The 17,799-nt window shown below is 34.1% G+C and overlaps 3 protein-coding genes across 4 annotated transcripts; 2 read left to right on the plus strand and 1 right to left on the minus strand.

The window, feature by feature from the left end:
- The first annotated feature begins 129 nt into the window (after positions 1-129).
- On the plus strand, positions 130-4,174 carry LOC118063110 (uncharacterized). Its single transcript, XM_035077032.2, has 5 exons — positions 130-620; positions 2,099-2,262; positions 2,640-2,709; positions 3,444-3,540; positions 3,611-4,174. The coding sequence occupies exons 1-5, from the start codon at positions 308-310 to the stop codon at positions 3,729-3,731; spliced, it is 765 nt and encodes a 254-aa protein (XP_034932923.1). The 5' UTR covers positions 130-307; the 3' UTR covers positions 3,732-4,174.
- An 889-nt stretch (positions 4,175-5,063) lies between these two features.
- On the plus strand, positions 5,064-8,079 carry LOC118063109 (protein FMP32, mitochondrial). Of its 2 annotated transcripts, none has more exons than XM_035077030.2 (8): positions 5,064-5,274; positions 5,376-5,622; positions 6,068-6,199; positions 6,390-6,449; positions 7,239-7,315; positions 7,397-7,453; positions 7,541-7,607; positions 7,696-8,079. In XM_035077030.2, exons 2-8 carry the CDS (start codon positions 5,422-5,424, stop codon positions 7,813-7,815), a joined length of 714 nt encoding a protein of 237 aa, XP_034932921.1. In that variant the 5' UTR covers positions 5,064-5,274; positions 5,376-5,421; the 3' UTR covers positions 7,816-8,079. The 2 variants fall into 2 exon arrangements, with proteins under 2 accessions (XP_034932921.1, XP_034932920.1); XM_035077029.2 differs by having other exon boundaries at positions 5,067-5,274; positions 5,363-5,622.
- A 5,097-nt stretch (positions 8,080-13,176) lies between these two features.
- Positions 13,177-15,305, minus strand: LOC118063108 (cytochrome P450 84A1). The gene is made up of 2 exons (XM_035077028.2): positions 14,280-15,305; positions 13,177-14,021 (listed from the first exon to the last, which is right to left on the minus strand). The coding sequence occupies exons 1-2, from the start codon at positions 15,201-15,203 to the stop codon at positions 13,401-13,403; spliced, it is 1,545 nt and encodes a 514-aa protein (XP_034932919.1). The 5' UTR covers positions 15,204-15,305; the 3' UTR covers positions 13,177-13,400.
- Between the last annotated feature and the right edge of the window lie 2,494 nt (positions 15,306-17,799).

Genomic DNA, 17,799 nt, shown 5'->3' on the forward strand with positions numbered 1-17,799 from the left:
AAAAAAAAGAGAATCTTAAAACACCTAAATAACAAACTAGCTTATATAATTAATTAATTATAAAAAACGACGTTACTCTAGATCGTGTAATTTCTATGACCATATCCACATTCTTAATTCTTCCTCGTCTAGTAAATATCACGAATAGACACAAAACAAAGACCCTAAACGTTCAATTCAATTACCAATGGTGCCATCATCGTGCTGCAAATTTCGTTATGCATTAGCGTAATTCCGATAATAATGACCGGCGCACATCAAAAGGCGAACAAATAAGAGAGATGGGTGAGCAAATAAGACAGGGGACATGACAGAAACAGGAAAACACAAAGAAGAGAGAGAGGGCATGACGAAAACAGGAGAGGGCATGACAGAAACAGGAAAACACAAAGAAGAGAGAGAGGCGGCCCTAGGCGTAGGCATGGAGTGTAATAAAGTAGAAGGAGAAGAGAAAAAGGGAGAAAACGAGAAACTAAAACAAATCCAAAATCAAGGTGGTGGTGGTGGTGGTTCTAATTTGAAAGGGAAATCATGCAAAGGGTATCTTTATTATTCTTCAACTCTCAAATCTAACGTCACTAATCCTCGCTGTATTGGAATCCCCCGTACTCTCCGCCAAAGTTAGTCTCTCAATTCCAATTCCCAATCTTTATTCAATATGTATTTTTTTGTGATTTATAGAGGGGAAGGGATGTTTAGGTCTTGATTTTTTTGGGTTCTTGAAAAGAATGAGAGAAAAGGGAAGGCGGGTTCTTTTTTGTAAGGCTAGATTTCAGGTTCAAAATTTGAGAGGTGTAGTGTCTGTCTGTCCGTCTCTCTGTACATTTGAAGAAATCAGGGGAAAGAAACTTGCCTTTTTTGCCAGTGATTATGGCATAAGGTTAAACAAGAAAATGCTTTGCTTGATTTAGCTTCTTTCTTTTGAAAGATACATGGTCTTTGTTACTTGAATGAATAAGGGTTAGGAATAGCAATGCACAATTTCTTGATTAGCTTGAGTAAGATTGATCCAGTTGTAGGAAGGCAAATAACTAATATGATAGCTGTCCATTCAATTTGATAAATAGTGGCTGGAAACAGAGACATTGGAAATTAATCGTCGAAAAAGGGTTGTAGGAAAGAATATCGTTGCTGACCTTATTTACTGATTTTCATCAACCGTATTGAGCCTCGATACTACATTATTGCCAACATTTGTTTCACTTGGGATTTGGGAATAGGATTTCGATTCTGTTCCAAATAGAAACATGCTTTGATTTTATCTGAATTGATATCAACTTGTACCGCAGTTTTAATATTATTACTAAAGAAAGGAGGTGATTTATCCCATTTGCAATACAATTTCTTGTCTCTTGTGAAATCGTAATCCTTGTTTTTGGTTGAACCAAACAAAGTTGCTGAGGGTTCCCATTCCATTCCTGATCCAAAGTGACCAAATGTGGCCTATATGCTTAAGCTTCAATTGTGGTGCATTGCTCTATCTGTTCTGTTTTATGTTCTGCACTCGTTATGAAATTCTGAGTGTTGGGAGAGCTAATTGTTTTGGGGATATTGGAGAAAATAACTTCATGTTGATGGTTTCTAATTACATCTATACATGGCAGGAATTCCTACACTGCCATTGCTATTTATGTTGAAAACTGAGTGTTGTGTGTTTGTGATCTTTGTTTGACGTAACATAAAGTAACACATAAAGTAACACGTGTTCTGGTTTGGATTTACAATGTAGCTTCTATTCTTGATTAGTTGAGTGTAAAATTTAATTCAGTTGTAGAAAGGCATGTAATGAATATGATGGGGGTCGGATTATGCAAGAGACTATATGCTTAATGCATGGAATGTGGTGCATTGTTTAATATCTAGTGTAGATGGCAACTGTTTCTCCGTTGTTCACCACGACATACTGAGTGTTAGGAGATCTATTTGTTTCCAAGTGCAACTGTGTATGGCAGGAATTCCTACACTGCCATCGCTAATTATGTAGTTTTTACTTGGTCGATTTCTGAGATGTTTGATAATTTCAGTAGTTATATGCATGTTGTTGCTGTTGAATATTGGTGCCTGTTGATAAGTGCTGATATCTGAGTTTTATGGCCAGTTCCTAATTATGTCGGACAATCTGAGGTAGAAGCTTCAAAAGATGGAAGGGTTCTTACAGATTTTTATTATGGTTGTGCTGGGTACTCTCTTTATTCCAATAAAGACCACTCAACTGATAAGCAAGTGGCAAAAAAAGAACTTCCAGTCTGTGTGGGTCTTGAGGTATGCACCCTCACTCTCTTTCTCTGTGTGTGCCCGTGCTTGATTTTGTTTAGATTATTAGTGGCTTATGCCTTTCAACTTTCATGGATGTTATTGTTTTCAAATAATTTTGAAGTTGTTTAGCAGTTTTTGTGATCACACTCCCCCAATAACTTAGTGCAAATAATTAGTAACTGCACTCTTGCACTAACTTTCTCTATGATTACTATTACCTGTTGTATGTGGGCTTTGTCATTTGAGTACCTTTGATGTGACTTGCATCTTTGGATTTGTCTGTTCAAGTGGCATGTTGCTTGAATGGGCAAAGAATAATAAAACCACTACCTCTCGTGTTTTATCCTTTCTTTTGGTGATCTGACTAACAGAAGTTTTTTCAGCTTTTGGTGGATAGAAGAGTTGCTACTTCAGAAAGTGCTTCTGCTCCGGCTCATATCCACAATAAAGAAGGTAAGCAAATAGTTGTGGTTATGCTGCATGTTATTGCATTCTCATTTTAGTGAAGTCAAGCTCTCCAGGCACATTTCCTGATGTGCAAATTGTAGGGTCTTACTGTTTAATTCTGTCCCAAGTTCTTTCAGACATACAAATCTGATTTTTCAGTTCTCGTGTAAGGTCAAAACAAGGGCTATTCTTGTCCTTGTCTTCTTATTATATATTTAAACAGATTGTTCCCACCATCATTGAAACTCTATTAGATGATGATCCCATTCTCTCTTTATTACATGAATCTTCATATATGTTACATTCTGATAAAGTTATTTTTTTTACTACTTGTCTTTACAACAAGATATTGAAGCACAAAAATGCAAAATGCTTCAGTAAGCTCTAGATCCCAAAAATGAATAAGTTTCCGTGCTACTCATTGGCCAGGACCCTGCCAGTGGTCTTTGGTTTGGGATCAAGATTTGTCAAATCCCGGTCTTGAACATCAGTGCTTCATGTGAAATTGTCTGATTCTTCTTAGGAACCAGTTTGGTGGAATTGCAATTGTATAAGGGCCTTTTTTATGGTTAACTCGGACAACAAAAAATGAAAGAGAATCCTCCAAGCAAAATCTCAAATGGTCTCAAAATTGGTGCATTCTTTGATATTTCCTAAAGACATCAATTGCATTCTCTGGAATGTTAAATCACTTCACTGTTCATATCTCACCATAACTTTTGGCAATTTTTTTCTTGAAGATGGTTGTGAATTGCCTCAGCCCCAGCCTACACGTGAATTGCCTCAGCTCCGAGCACAGAAACCAGCGAGTTCCCCAGCGGATGACTTCTTCAGCAGGCAAGCAAACAGTTTTGATTGTTTGTGAATAATGATTGTCAATATACTAATGACACTTACAAAACTGCAGGTATATGAGGAATTCAGGCCTGGTTGCATCAGGGGTGGCCAGGAACATGCGAAGAGTGGGGATTTACATAAAAGACAGCGTGGATGATATTTTGTACCCTTACAGAAGGCCACCGAAGTAGGTCATACACACTTGAATTGATGCATGGAGGAGGAGAGTTGGCCTGGTGATGTAAAAACATGCTTTATCCTAACCTGTGCAGTCCGCTCTCTGATCAGCGCTCACCTTTACTCCTTTTAAAACCCCTCAACACCCTTCCCTCGTATCAATAAAACAGTGTTGCAGGTAGTCGATGAAGATGCTGTTATCCATTCACCTGGACACGATTTTTATAGTTAATGTCATCTATTGTATTTAAAGCCCGGGCTGGGGTAAGTGGGGGTGACAAAAAGCTCTTTTTGTGTGATACAGTGAGCTGATCTTAAAATTCTTGGTGATAATGTTGTTCATTTCCTAATGACTGTACTACACATTTCTATGCCTGTAATTTAAAAAACAGATGGTTTCATTTTGAATTACTTGACATGATAAATAAAGATAAGATTGCAAGCCTTTTCTTCTGAATGTGTATTTTCGTCTGAAAATTAGGTTCCAAACTTTGATTTTTGAAGATGACAACCATGGCTTGCTGAGGTTGGTTAAGCTTTCAACTCAAAGCTTAGACGAAGCCCATTCAAACTTTCAACCATAAAGAAGGCTTATCGTGTTATCCTTTCAACCTTTTCCTCTTCATTATTTAGAACGTGGATCCTTCTCTTTTAAATAATGTGCCTATAATTGAAGGATCTGTTTGTTTACTATAATACTTTTTTCATATTTCAGTTTCACAGAGTCACGAGACTCGATCCAGAAGCTGATCCAGTATGAGGCTTGAATTGCTTATGTTACAGGGTCAACTGTGATATAGATTAACTGTTTTATTTCATAATTTTTTTAGGAAAACAATTTTTTTTTTTCATTTTGATCTAGTCCGGTTTGAAATCGATGTAACTAAGTCATAAACAATCAAATACAACCAATTGAGTTTTATCAAATTAATGTATATTCTGATTCAATTAAAACCGAACCAATCAAAATCACACCAAAATCAAGTATGGTACCATTAAAACAAAAATTGATATATTGAAAATGTTGTCTTTTCATTGGGTACTTCAATGACAAATCATAGCTGTCTTTGTTACCAAATGTTAGCTGTCTTAAAATTCTGACACAGTTGGCAATTGTTATCGATTGCAAGCTAAATCCCTAAAATTTCCAGTAATTTTACTCAAAACTCTTTAAAATCACCATAAAAAAAATTCATCACAATTCAATAAATTAAATATTTTAAGATATTTGTACATTAAAAGAAAAGAAAAGAAGCTTATGATAGGACTTTCCTTAATTTATAAAATAGAAACTACTATAATTAATTAATAAAATAAAATAAATTCTTGAAGCACAAATTCTTTAGTTAAAGAAATGGACGTTGGAAGGAAAGCAAGCAATTAGTTACATTTAAAAAACTTAACTTCCCTTCTCATCCCTTCTCTTTCTCCGTTCCTTGAAAGAACCAACCGCCAACTCTCTCCCTCTCTGCCTTTTATTATCAACGACAAAGAAAAAAAAAAAGTTACATAATAATTCTGTCTCTTTTCAGTTTTATTTCGGTCTTGCACAAGCAGGTAAAGTAAAAGATAATTTTCTGAATATAATTAGCGCTTGAAGTATTTTGTTTTATCTTTGACTAATTTTCTTTGATCCCTCTTGAAGAGGAATTTTATAGAGCTTGGAAGACCATTTTTTTAAGGATTTGGTTTTCAAATATTCGAATGGCTGCTGCTGCTTCTGCTGCTTGTAGGCGTGTTGTGGGTTATCAATTTGGAAGCAATTCTGGAGGTATTGGTTTTGGTAGGGGAGGATCTGGTGCTGTTTCTCCTTCAAATTTGGGTTTGATTTCTCAAAATAGGAATATTTCTCAGCTTGTCAACTCTAATGGCAGGAGATTATTTCTTGTTGATACATTAGCCCTTGTAAGTTGTTATTTACAACAAACCCTTTTCCTTTTTCTTATTTACATTAATGGGTTGCATTTGTTTCCATGTTAATTTCTCATTTTCTTATAAAATTGCAGCAAGGAAATTTAATAGTAATATAACTCAAGAAACAACATTGCTGAATTTATTATTGAATTGGGAAAAAAAACTGTAGGGAGTTTTAATTGCTATAATTTGTTTCATGTTATAAATAATTCGCGTGCATATTTCTTGGTTGGTGGGTTGGACAACGTGGGGCCTACGAGATGATTGATCGAAGAATACTAAAATTTGAGTACTGGAGATGAATGTTACAATGAGAAAACTGAAAGTTTAATGCTTGGAAGCCGAATGTGGTTTCGTAAGCTTTTTTTTTTTTTTTTTTTTTTGTGATGACAGGTTGAATGTTTGTCAAATGATGTGGTGTGTTTTTTGGGTTTAGGTTAGAAGATTGGAGTCGCAGGGTGTGCCTTTGAAGCAAGCTGAGGCGATAACAGCTGCTATAACTGGAGTTTTGAATGATAGCTTGGAGAATGTGTCTCATTCAGTTGTCTCAAAGGAAGAGATGCAGAAGGTAGGTTCTTTACGTGTTAGTTTTACGTTTGCACTTTTCTATTATGTTGACATGGATCAATTGATATTTGATGTAGCTCGATTTCAAATGAGCTATTTGTGCAAGGAGTTTGTTTATGCTATAACTGTATTTTCATTTCATTTTTGTTGTTGAGCCTGTGTAATTATTTTATGTCTGGTTTTGTTGGTAGAATGCATTGATTCAAGAAACCAGCTTGTCAAAATTCAAATCTGAAGTCCAAAGCTCGCAGGTACTAACTAGCTTTTTAATGTTGTTTTCAGATGTGAATTAGTTGAGATTTTAGCTGGATATGAAATTTGTTGGGTTCAATTGAGCAATTGCAAGTCTGGCATTGTTTTGTTGATGTTCTGCAGCTGGTCTTTATAAATATTGCCGATTGATGCTCATAGTGTCAGTATTAAGAGTAGTTTGCTTATATGAAGACCGTGGAAAAGTCAATGAGTGCTCAAGTATGTTAACTCAGTTGCTCAATCTTTGGCATTCGTGTTCTGATGTATAATTGGCCCTTCTGTCCCTTGGAAACATTGGTAAAAATGTAACTAGGAGTTGCCTCTTCCCTATTATAGTAGTTATACTTATTTTCTTCATGAAGAATGAGTGCTAGAAGAATTTCATTTGGATTCTGATACCTTCTAATACAATTGATTAATTCCATGTTGAACAGGATAGCCCTTCTTTGTGCATTCAATCAATTGGGTGTCCCTAAAAATTGAACTGCGCTGTTATGGTAAAAGCTGTTATGGTAAAAGAAAAAAAAATCTGAAGAGCATTGAGAATCTTTTTTCCCATTCCTCTTTCCCTCGCAAGTTGTGAACTTTATTGAACCATGGTTATTCTGCTTTCTGGGTCTCCAACATGTGTGCACTGAATGAATTTCAATAAAATGCAATGATTACATTTGAAAGAAAACCTTGTGAGACTCCCTAAAGTGGAGGTATGTTTGATGTTAACCTTATTTTCTTGCTAGTGGTCTGGTCCATTCTAACATCAGTCCCTGCTTTTTGTTTATGTATTGCAGGAACACCATTTTTCTTTGTTGCAACATGAGACTGAAAAACTCCGGCATGATATCGAGAAGATGCGCAGTGAATTGAGGTCAGGTTTATGTATTTACCCTGCATGCTGGATTCGCTTGTTACCAATCTTCTTCATGCTAAGTCATTGATTGTGATTCAGGCATGAAATTGACAAGCTCAGTGCTGGTCAACGGTTGGATCTGAATCTTGAAAGAGGGTAAGAAATGTACTGCAGAAATTTCTTTTCTCCAACAACTAAATTACCGACATGAGTTATTTTATCGTGGTTGTGCAACCTTTCCAGGCGGATAAGGGAGGAGCTAGCAAACCAGAATGCTGAAACCACTAACCTCACTAACAAACTTGATGGCGTGAGTACTCCGGCTGAAATCGATATAGATAATGCGGTTTGGTCAATTTGCAACTTTAACATGCTCCCTTTCTATGTCATAATTTCAGGAAATTCATGGTTTAAGGGCCCAGTTGGAAGCAGGAAAATATGAAGTGATAAAGTATTGCCTGGGTACTCTTGTTTCCATCTCTGCTGTTGGTCTTGCAGCAGTCCGCATCTTGATGTAAACATTTATAACTCAAAGCAGTTGCTGCATAACAAGAAGGGGGCAAGTAATAGCTTGTTTTTTGAAAGCTATTATTTGCATGAAAAACGTGAAAACAAAGTTCAATTAACAATTCAAGTTTTTTTCCTTGTTTGTATCTGTATAATAAAAACAAGAACAAAGCTTTCGTTATCCAGCAACCTCAGAATCCTCAGTGGTTTCATGTAAGAGAAGTGGTGTTGGTGGATGGAGTCTTTAAGTTATCTTTCAGGGTGCATTTTAAGAATGTTATCTTGTCGAAGTCATTAAATCCACCGATGTCCACTCAATAGCTGATCCCACTGTCTCCGTTCCACCAAAAATCACATCCTGCCACATATATGCGTGCCATTATAATTTCTTTTATTACAGCAACGAAAATGTATGCAAAATTGGATTTCAAGAATATTTTCTGCACTTAAAATTTTTTAAACTAAACACCTTCAAACTTTTAGATTCATGACGCAGAGCTTACGCATCTGGCGCTAGAAAGGACCACAGCAGGCAAAGGCAATGTCAGAATGATCATAGGTTAATATTTGGTAGCTATGTTGGCTGGTCTGTTAGAGAAAATGTTATCTCGGACTTGCAAAATTTGACGAACTATATATCTCCGGCGACGGGAACAGCCACCACATGCAAGTACCCCATTCGGAGAAGAAACATTGCACCATATTGTCGCTAGTTTAGCTAGACCATGTTCAGTTTTTGGTCCATCAAAAGAATGTTACCCATAGTTGGTACCCTCTGCAGATGGATATGGTACCCTTCGGTAAAGGCTGCAAGCTAGCCGGAAAAGAAGTAAAGGGAATACAGAGAGGAGGAAGAGACTGGTGTTAATATTGGTGGATGAAGGGTGGCATCCAGCATAGTCATTACCTTTTAATGTTTCCTTGAGTTTTTCATATGATCACTAACAACACCTGGAACCAAACATGAAGATCTACCCCAGGAAGATAACATGAATCAATAGATTTAACCCATCCTCCATTTTTTCAAGTCATGCGTACATGTCTTGCATTGCAAATTGAATAATCGTTGAAATCTTGGCCTAACTTTCTATCTTGGACTAAGTGAAATATGTACGAACATCTTACATGATGTTTTTTAAACGTATTTTTTAATGAAAAATATATTAAAATAATATTGTTTTTAATTTTTAATATTAACACCATAAAAAATATTAATTTAATATTTTTCAAGACAAAATAATTAATGATCACTAATTAGATTCCACAACGTCTTTCCATCTTTTTGGATAAAATTACATGATTAAAAACACATTAGGGTAATCAAAACCATGCTCATTCTTGTTTTGGAATTTCAATTAAAGAGAAACGATGAAAAACATAAACCTCTTGCTTAGAAAGGGGTGGGGTTTGCTGCACTCTAAATGAACAAATCATTTATTAAAAGGTCATAAGAACCTCATTTTTTTGTAGTTAGATTTATTTATTTATTGTTTTTTTTTTCTTATCATATTATTAAATGAACCATGTATATTAAACCAACTCAAGTCATTAGCTCGATACTTATTTTTTTTTACTTCTTTAAAATGCTAGAGTCAATTGAGCATTTTCTTTTTTTTTATTAGGAAATAATTGGTTGGACTATAAGCATAACACGACCCACCAATCTAGTTATTAACTAAAACATTAAAGATTTGAGTTTTCCCAGCTATCTTACGAATTCATAGGAATAGTGAAACATGTACCCTTATTTTTTTCATTTTCATTCTTATTTTTAATTTTTTTCTTTAGATATTTTCTTTCGTTTTGATTTAATCCTTATATGACCTAATTCCATGAGATAAAGTTTTAAATTGCAGAACAAAGATAAAATTTAAAGTGAAAGGATTGCAATGTAAAACACAAAAATCTCAAAATTTTTAGAATTTTCATCTAAGTCTAAAAGTTTATTTATTTAATTTTTAGTCATTAAATCTGGAAAAAGAGAGAAAAACTTATCAAAAAATAATAACATTGCCAGTTGGCCATTTAGACCCTAAAAAATGATGAGTTTTATATGAATGAGTTCATTATCTAAAAAAAAAGTTCAATAAAGGTGGTTTTGCCTCTAAAAATAGTGAATAAGTAGTAGAGAGGTTTGTTTAAATTCAATTGATTTTTATTTTTAAGATTAATTTTTAAGTATCTTGGGTTGCCTCTAAATATGGTAAAAACAAGTTGACATATAAAATTTTAGGGTTAAAAAACATAGTCCCCGATTTTCATCTACATGTTGTCTTTCAGTGCATGTGACATGTCTCTGGCCTTTTAAAAAATATTGGAATAGATGAAAAAAGAAAAGAAAAGAAAAAAAAGGCGAGGTACACTTATGTTTTTTTTATTTATTAAGACCAATCACGTGTACCTAGCCTATTAATCTATCTTCTCACATGTGGGTTTCACAAATGTGTAAAGAATATTTGAAGTGCCCAGATGATATTTCATATTTGGAAAAACATGCTATTTGGATTCTTTAAATTCTAGCCATTGGGAGTCTGCCCTATTTGTCTTATAATAGCCTTGCACCTAATGCCAGCAAAGATATCAGAAAGCGTAGCTAATAAAAGCTGATGTGACTTTCAATTCCTCAAATAGTTTGAAGCATTTTGAAGGAAGTGGAAGCTTGGCCCTTCAAATATATCAGACCTAGGCATGGATAGGGCTAATGTCAAGCTGCAAGCGAGGTCCTGGGCTTATTGCAACCACCTCAATAAATAAAAAATAAAATCAACCAACTTTTCTGAGCTATAAAAATTTAAGATTAAGATATATATATATATATATATATATATATATATATATTTATTTATTTGAAATTCAAGTCTTGTGATTGTGATTGTTAATATAATATTTATTGAAATCTTATATAATCTTTAATTTTAGGATTTGTAAGATTAATTGAAGTACCTGTAAATTGATCCGGACACCTATATTAATAAAAAAATAAAATAAAATTCTAGACTTTAAATTTATTTTTTTAAAATTTATTAATTCAAGTTTTATAAACTTCATATTACTGGAGGTTTATATTATTATGAATTTTAGAGTATAAAATTAATCGATGTACATATAAATTAGTTCGGATACTTACATTAAAATATAAAATAAAAATAAAAAGAAGAAGAAGAAGATAGAGTTCCCAAATCAATGTTCATCGGTGTTGCAAGTTGTAACATTCCTATCTCGGCATTTAATCCCTTTTGTTTGTAGTATGAACACGAAAGCAACGTTTTCACCATTGTAATACGATTCCACTATTCGAACCCTTTTACTTTCCTTACCGTCGTCACTATACCAATTCAAAACATTTTGTCTTGCATTGCAAGTTGATCAAGCAGTTGAAATCTTGGACTAAGTTGATGGAGTATGTTTTTTAAACTTGTTTTTTAATTAATAATATATTAAAATAATATTTTTTTTATATATTTTTTTATATTTAATATTAAGACCATCAGAAATAGAAGAAATATCAATTTAATACTTTTCAAAACAAAAATAATTAAGAAGCACTAATTAGATCCCACGAGTCTTTCCATTTTTTTTAGGATAAAATCACATGATTGAAAACACATTAGGGTAATCAAAACCAAGCTCTTTCTTGGAATTTCAATTAAAGAACATAAACCTCTTGCTTAGAAAGGGGTGGGTTTGCTACACTCTAAATGAACAAATCATTTATTAAAAGTTTATAGAACTCAAATTTCATCGTACGAAGATTTCTCGATCCCAAGTTATTTTCAAATCCATTAATGAGCTTGATTGGAGGACTTGAAACTTGAAACGGGCATGCATAACACCCGACCAAACATGGTGTTCTTGGACAGCATGCTTGGGAGATAGGCAAGGTAGATCATTCAGGTGTGTGACTGAGAGGTGCTATCAATTGAAGAGGAAAGGGAAGTGATCCCTTGGAGGCGTAGGAAATGAGAATATCCATGCCATAAACTGTCCGGATCATATGCTGCTTGATTAAGAGTTGCTTAACAGTGTGGTTATGGTTATGTTTTAAATAATTTTTCATGTTAAAATATATGTTAATAATTTTTTTTTATTTAATTTTTTTTTTAACACCAGCACATCAAAATGATTTAAAAACACTAAAAATATATTAATTTGAAATTAATAAAAACATAAATTTTTTTTTAAATTTTTTTTTAAATATTTTTAAAACACAAAAATAAACAAACTATCACCTCTAATTTCATCAAGCTCATGGTCCCGATGAATTAATTAAGAGAGACAAATACATGTGATGTGGAGTTATACTAGATCTATACATGTCTAGATAATGACACCGACGCCTAAACTTATAGTCTTTAAAATGGTTAAGTTAAAATTCTCTTTTCGCCAATTGGTTTCTTTCTTGAAATCATACATAAATTTCCCTGGAATGATACCATATATAAGATTTATTAACATAGGTTAATTAAAATTAAATTTGTTTTAAATCATTTCACACATCATCATCAGTCACATTTCAAACTATGATATCATGCAAATTACATTAAAAACAATGCTTCTTTTCAACTCACCACAATTTCAAACTTATAGTTAATTCATCTATTTTTAATTAATGCTTTTTAAAAATATATTTGATTTTAAAAATATTAAATTACTACTTTTTTAGTATTTGTTAATGTATTAATATTAAAAATCTAAAAAAATTATTTTAATAAATCTAAAACAAAAACTTATTAAAAACATTCTACATCACGTATCAGCATCAATATCATTAAACTATTATTTTAATAAATCTAAAAAATACCTATTAGAAACATTCTCCATCACCACGTATTAACATCAATATCTTTAAACTATTATTTTAATAAATCTAAAAAAACTTATTAGAAAACAACATTCTTCACAACTTATCAACATCAAAATAAGCACCTCTCAATTATTTTATTAATGCTGGAGTTGTTTTCGATCTTTTTATTTTTTTAGCATGTACAAGAAAGAAATCGGTTGCTTGATTGGAGGCCCCAACATGTCTTTTCAATATTAAACTAATTGGAATTTTAATGGATGTAGTTTAATTGGTTAAGTTCTAGATTTATTCTATACAGATTACTAGTAGTTCGAGTCTCACAAATCTTAGTAGTACTGGAGACTTATATGAGACTTACATAGTTGTTAATTTTAGAGTTCGTGTAATTAGTTGAGATATACACAAGCTAATCAAGACACCGATATATATATTAAAGTAACTGGGATAGCAAGATCATCTTCTTTCTTTAATATCTTTTGACTGTATCATGTTATAACCCAGCATAATTTCTCATGGACAAGAAGAGGTGGGAAAGACAAAAGAATAAAAAGGCACAAACACATTCTCATTTGGAAGCTCTTCTTCTTCTTTCAATTGATCAAAATAAAGTTTCTTTTACAAGCTTTATTTGAATGGTACAAATTAAAAAGTAAAGATAATGTTTTTAACCCGATTATATATAAAAAAAAGTAAAAAAAAAAACCCTGCAAATTGACCCTTTGTCACCATGGCCTCAATTATGTATAGAATCCACGAAAGAAGGAAATCCCATCCCTTACCTTTTTCCCTTCCTTAGAGAGGACAGAGCACACGCTTGCTCGGAACGGCAACGAGTCGAGTTGCTCTTGGCGCGGTGAGCCCAAACATATCAGTCATGTCAAGTTCACTTGGTTTCATGCCATCAGGCAATTCCCATGTAAAACAATGAAGCAAGTGAGCAACAGCCAAATCAAGTGTGTATAACCCAAGCTGCATACCGGGGCAAGACCTCCGACCAGACCCGAAAGGAATAAATTCGAAGTGATTCCCTTTAAAATCAGGCACCCCTGGTTTCAAAAACCTTGAAGGCTTAAAAGCATCAGGATCTTCCCATGAATTCTTGTCTCTCCCAATAGCATAAGCATTGATCATCACCCTTGTTTGCTTTGGAATGAAATAACCAGCAACCTCAGCATCTTCAGAAGTTTCATGTAAGAGAAGTGGGATTGGTGGGTGCATCCTTAAGGTTTCTTTGAGGGCGCATTTCAAGAATGTTAGTTTGTCAATATCACTTTCCTCCACGCGCCGCTCTAAACCCACCACCTCTGCGAGCTCTTGCTGGACTCTTTTTTGATCCTCTGGACTCTTCATTAGCTCCGCCATGACCCACTCTATTGCCGACGCCACCGTCTCTGTCCCACCGAACATCACATCCTGCCAGAATCAAGTTTAGATTGATGAGTAATTCCTTCAATTTCATCTACCCACAAATGAGAGATACGTGTAGATTTGCACGTTATTGATTTTTTGTTTCATTGGAATTGAAACGACAAAAACTGGACTGCAATATCGAGATCATATATTAAATAAAAAGTCTTATAGGTATGTGTGAGTACCTTTCACCTATATTGTATATAAAATGTTATTTTGTGGGATGATTGGATATTGCAAGAAAAGAGTATCAGTACTTACCATGATTATGGCTTTGATGTTGTCTTTAGTAAGGCTGATGGCTTTTTGTAAATCATCTGATTCATCTACTTTCCTTGCTTCTTCACCATAAAAGGCTAGCATGTCATCGACCATATCGGTTTCAGCATCCTCAGAGAAGTTATTCTGTTTTCTTTTCTGGATATGATCATCGATGATAGAGTCGATGAATCTATCAAGAGCCTTGCGAGCCTTGACAAGTCTAGCGCTGAGCCCTTGTGGGTCAATCCAGCCTAGCCAGGGAATGAAATCAGACATGTTGAATGCTCCAAAAAGCTTAGAGAACTCCTGCAAAATCTTGATGAACTCATCCTGTCCTTCATTTTTAGCCCCGAAAGCTGCTCTGTAAGTGATGTTCATGGTCAACGTAAAGATCAACTCTCCAAGATTCACAGGCTTCCCTATATTGGCTTCAACTGTCTTAAGCATTGAGTCCACCTCATCTCTCACAGACTCCCATGATTCAGCCCTTTTCCGGCTAAATAGCTTCATGACGCAGAGCTTACGCATCTGTCGCCAGAAAGGACCGTAGTGGGCAAAGGCCATATCTGCACGATCATATGTTAAGTAACTTATGGCTATGTTGGCTGGTCTGTTGGAGAAAATGTTGTCCTGGACCTGCAGAACTTGGCGAGCTATTTCAGGAGACGAAACAGTGACCATATGCAAGTACCCCATACGCATATGAAAGAGCCCACCATATTGCTTAGCTAGTTTAGCTAACCCACGGTGAGTTATTTGGTCCATCATGTGCATGCTACCTACAAGTGGCAACCCTTTAGGCCCTGGTGGATATGGCAATCTTCGGCGAAGGCGAGAGAGGAGACCTAAGAAGAAGAGTGAAGAGAAAACGATCAAGAAGAGAGACATGGGTGAAGCTTGCAAAGATTGGACAAGAGAATCCATGGATGGTTTATGTGTTGGTGCCTATGGATGTTTTCAGTCTGTATTTTGTGTATTCCACAAGACTTTACTCCTCGCAACTTTCTGATGCTGCTAAGTTGAGAAGGATATCATGGGGGCTTTATATAGATTTTTTTCGTGGCCTGTCTCGAGCATTTCACAAGTTGGCCACTTTTTATTTATTTAATTATCTTGGAAGGTTTCGTCTCCAATTTGTAAAAAAATTTGTTTACTTATTCAATGTTGGAATCAAATAAGTTTATATTTTCTCTTGTGAAAGGTTGAAAACAAGTGTAGACTTTCTATAAATAAGGCAGGCCCATTAATTAATGCCTTTCCTATTCATTTTTTCGATTTTTTTGGATTAGGCACGTGGAGGCCATCCAAATATACCTCCTATCGAATATATTTGAATCAGCATTGTTCTAATTGGCAAATTCACAAAAAACACGTATGATTTTTGTTACAAAATAGCAACTATGATTTAATATAAGCTCTCATACAAAATCTGGATGGAGATGAAACGACAACAAAACAGAACAATTTCACCTATGAACCAGCTCACATGTTGAGGTCAAAATAACCACTACCTACGAAATTTCCTGTCATTATTTATATTTTTAGTATATCAATAGGAATTTTACTAGCAAGTTTATGGATACAAATGCTTTATTAAAAAAGCTTTCATTGATGATTTATGATATGTTGCTGAGTCTGTTAGTAATAATTTTATTGATGGATTTATTGACAACAAAAGGCCGCTAAAAAAATTTACTCGCTTTATTTTGTTAGTATTTTTATTAGTGAATATAACATATTACCAACAAAAAAATCATATATGATTCCATCTATGAATTTTTTTTTTTTATCGTTAGTATTTTCATTCGTGAATCTAACACATAATCAACAGAAAAACCATATGCAATTCTGTTAGTGATTAAATAGTGGTAGTGACATTTGCAGTAAATATTTTTTAACTTTCTAGAATATACCAACAAACTTAATCCTTTGATAACACCGTCAGTAATATATATATATTAAAAAGAAGTACATAATAATTAAAATAAAATATTTATTACAAATTTAAATATTTATAAGTTTAAATACAATTAATTTAGAATAGAAACGTTGGAGGAGGAGGGTCTTCACAAGGACCGTGGGGACAATAAAAAAGGGCATATGTACCACCCATCTGTGATCTCATCTTCATTACCAATAAGTGGAGTTTGGCCATCTTAACATTTAGTTGTTCATTATCAAAAGCTAGATAGGTTGTTCAAGCTTGAACTTGTTGGTCTAAAATTACTTTGAACTCTAGAGTTTGAGTGCTTCAAACCGATTACTAGCATCCAACAATTGAAACACTACAAGTTGTCCATAAATTCTCGGCCATAGTGTTATATGTATGGGGTCCACCAGACAAACCTGCCTTCAATTATAAATTTAGATTGAGATCCGGACGGGTCAAAGAATTGTCCTCGTATCATTCATTCAATCGGGTATTATATATATCTCGAAAAAAAGTTAGTAAATTCAAAAAAATAATAACTTAAAAAATGGTTGAAAACCAACATACCACAAAGTGCTGAGCTTGATTATCCACGAGCTACTGCACCTGGTTTTGGAGGTCATCACTTCGCACGTGCATTTCCATAAAAAACTCCATCGGGCTTGACTTGTGTCCAAGAACTGTAGTCAGCAAGAGAAAATTGTTGTAAGTTAAATATATTTATAAAAAAACAATAAATAAAAAATATGTTATTAAAAATAATCATACCATCCATTTCACATGCGAAACGAACGAAGCCATCGATGTGCGTGGCAATAAAATTGTGTTTCCTTGATACATCATAATTCAAACCCCGAATAACTAAAATTGCTTCAACTCATAAATCAACGGTCGAAAACAGACATTTATATTCCGACCCGAACTATTAGGATCGAGTATGACTATAGATAAAAACATGAACTTCAACCTCACACACATCTTCGCTGGCAAGTTGTAAATCATGAGTATCACCAGCCAACAAGAATAAGAAGCAACAAATAACCCAAATGAATTGAATCCGTCTGTACATAACCCAAACGCACTTTCCTTGATTCTATTAAAAATTAAGGATGCACTCTACTTTATTAAAATGTTTCCAGGCCTCACCATTAGAAGAGTGCATTATCACTCCATCCACCGCATCATGTGAATGATGTCATGTCATGTGCTCAACAATCTTTGGTGACATGAATATCATTTGAAGTTTAGGTGTGATTGAGAAGTATTTAAGTTTTCTATGTTCGAAAAGAGTTCTTTTCCTGCTAATTTTGGGTTTATAACAAGCATGCTCACATGTTCTACACTCGGTTAACTCTGTATTTTAAAAATAATACAACATGTAGAAGTTTGAACACATATCAATTTTCTATATCCTAGATCGGTGGGTTTCATTATGGATTTAGTAGCATAAAAGTTTTTTTTTAGCATATTCCATTCAGGTGAAATATTTCTCGCCCATTCGATAATTTTTTTATAATCAGCCTCACTCAACCCATGATCTGACTTGATGATGAATACTTGTGCAAAGATCAATAATTTACTAAGATTTAT

This window comes from Populus alba, chromosome 7 (genome assembly GCF_005239225.2).
Source record: "Populus alba chromosome 7, ASM523922v2, whole genome shotgun sequence".
NCBI lineage: Eukaryota > Viridiplantae > Streptophyta > Magnoliopsida > Malpighiales > Salicaceae > Populus > Populus alba.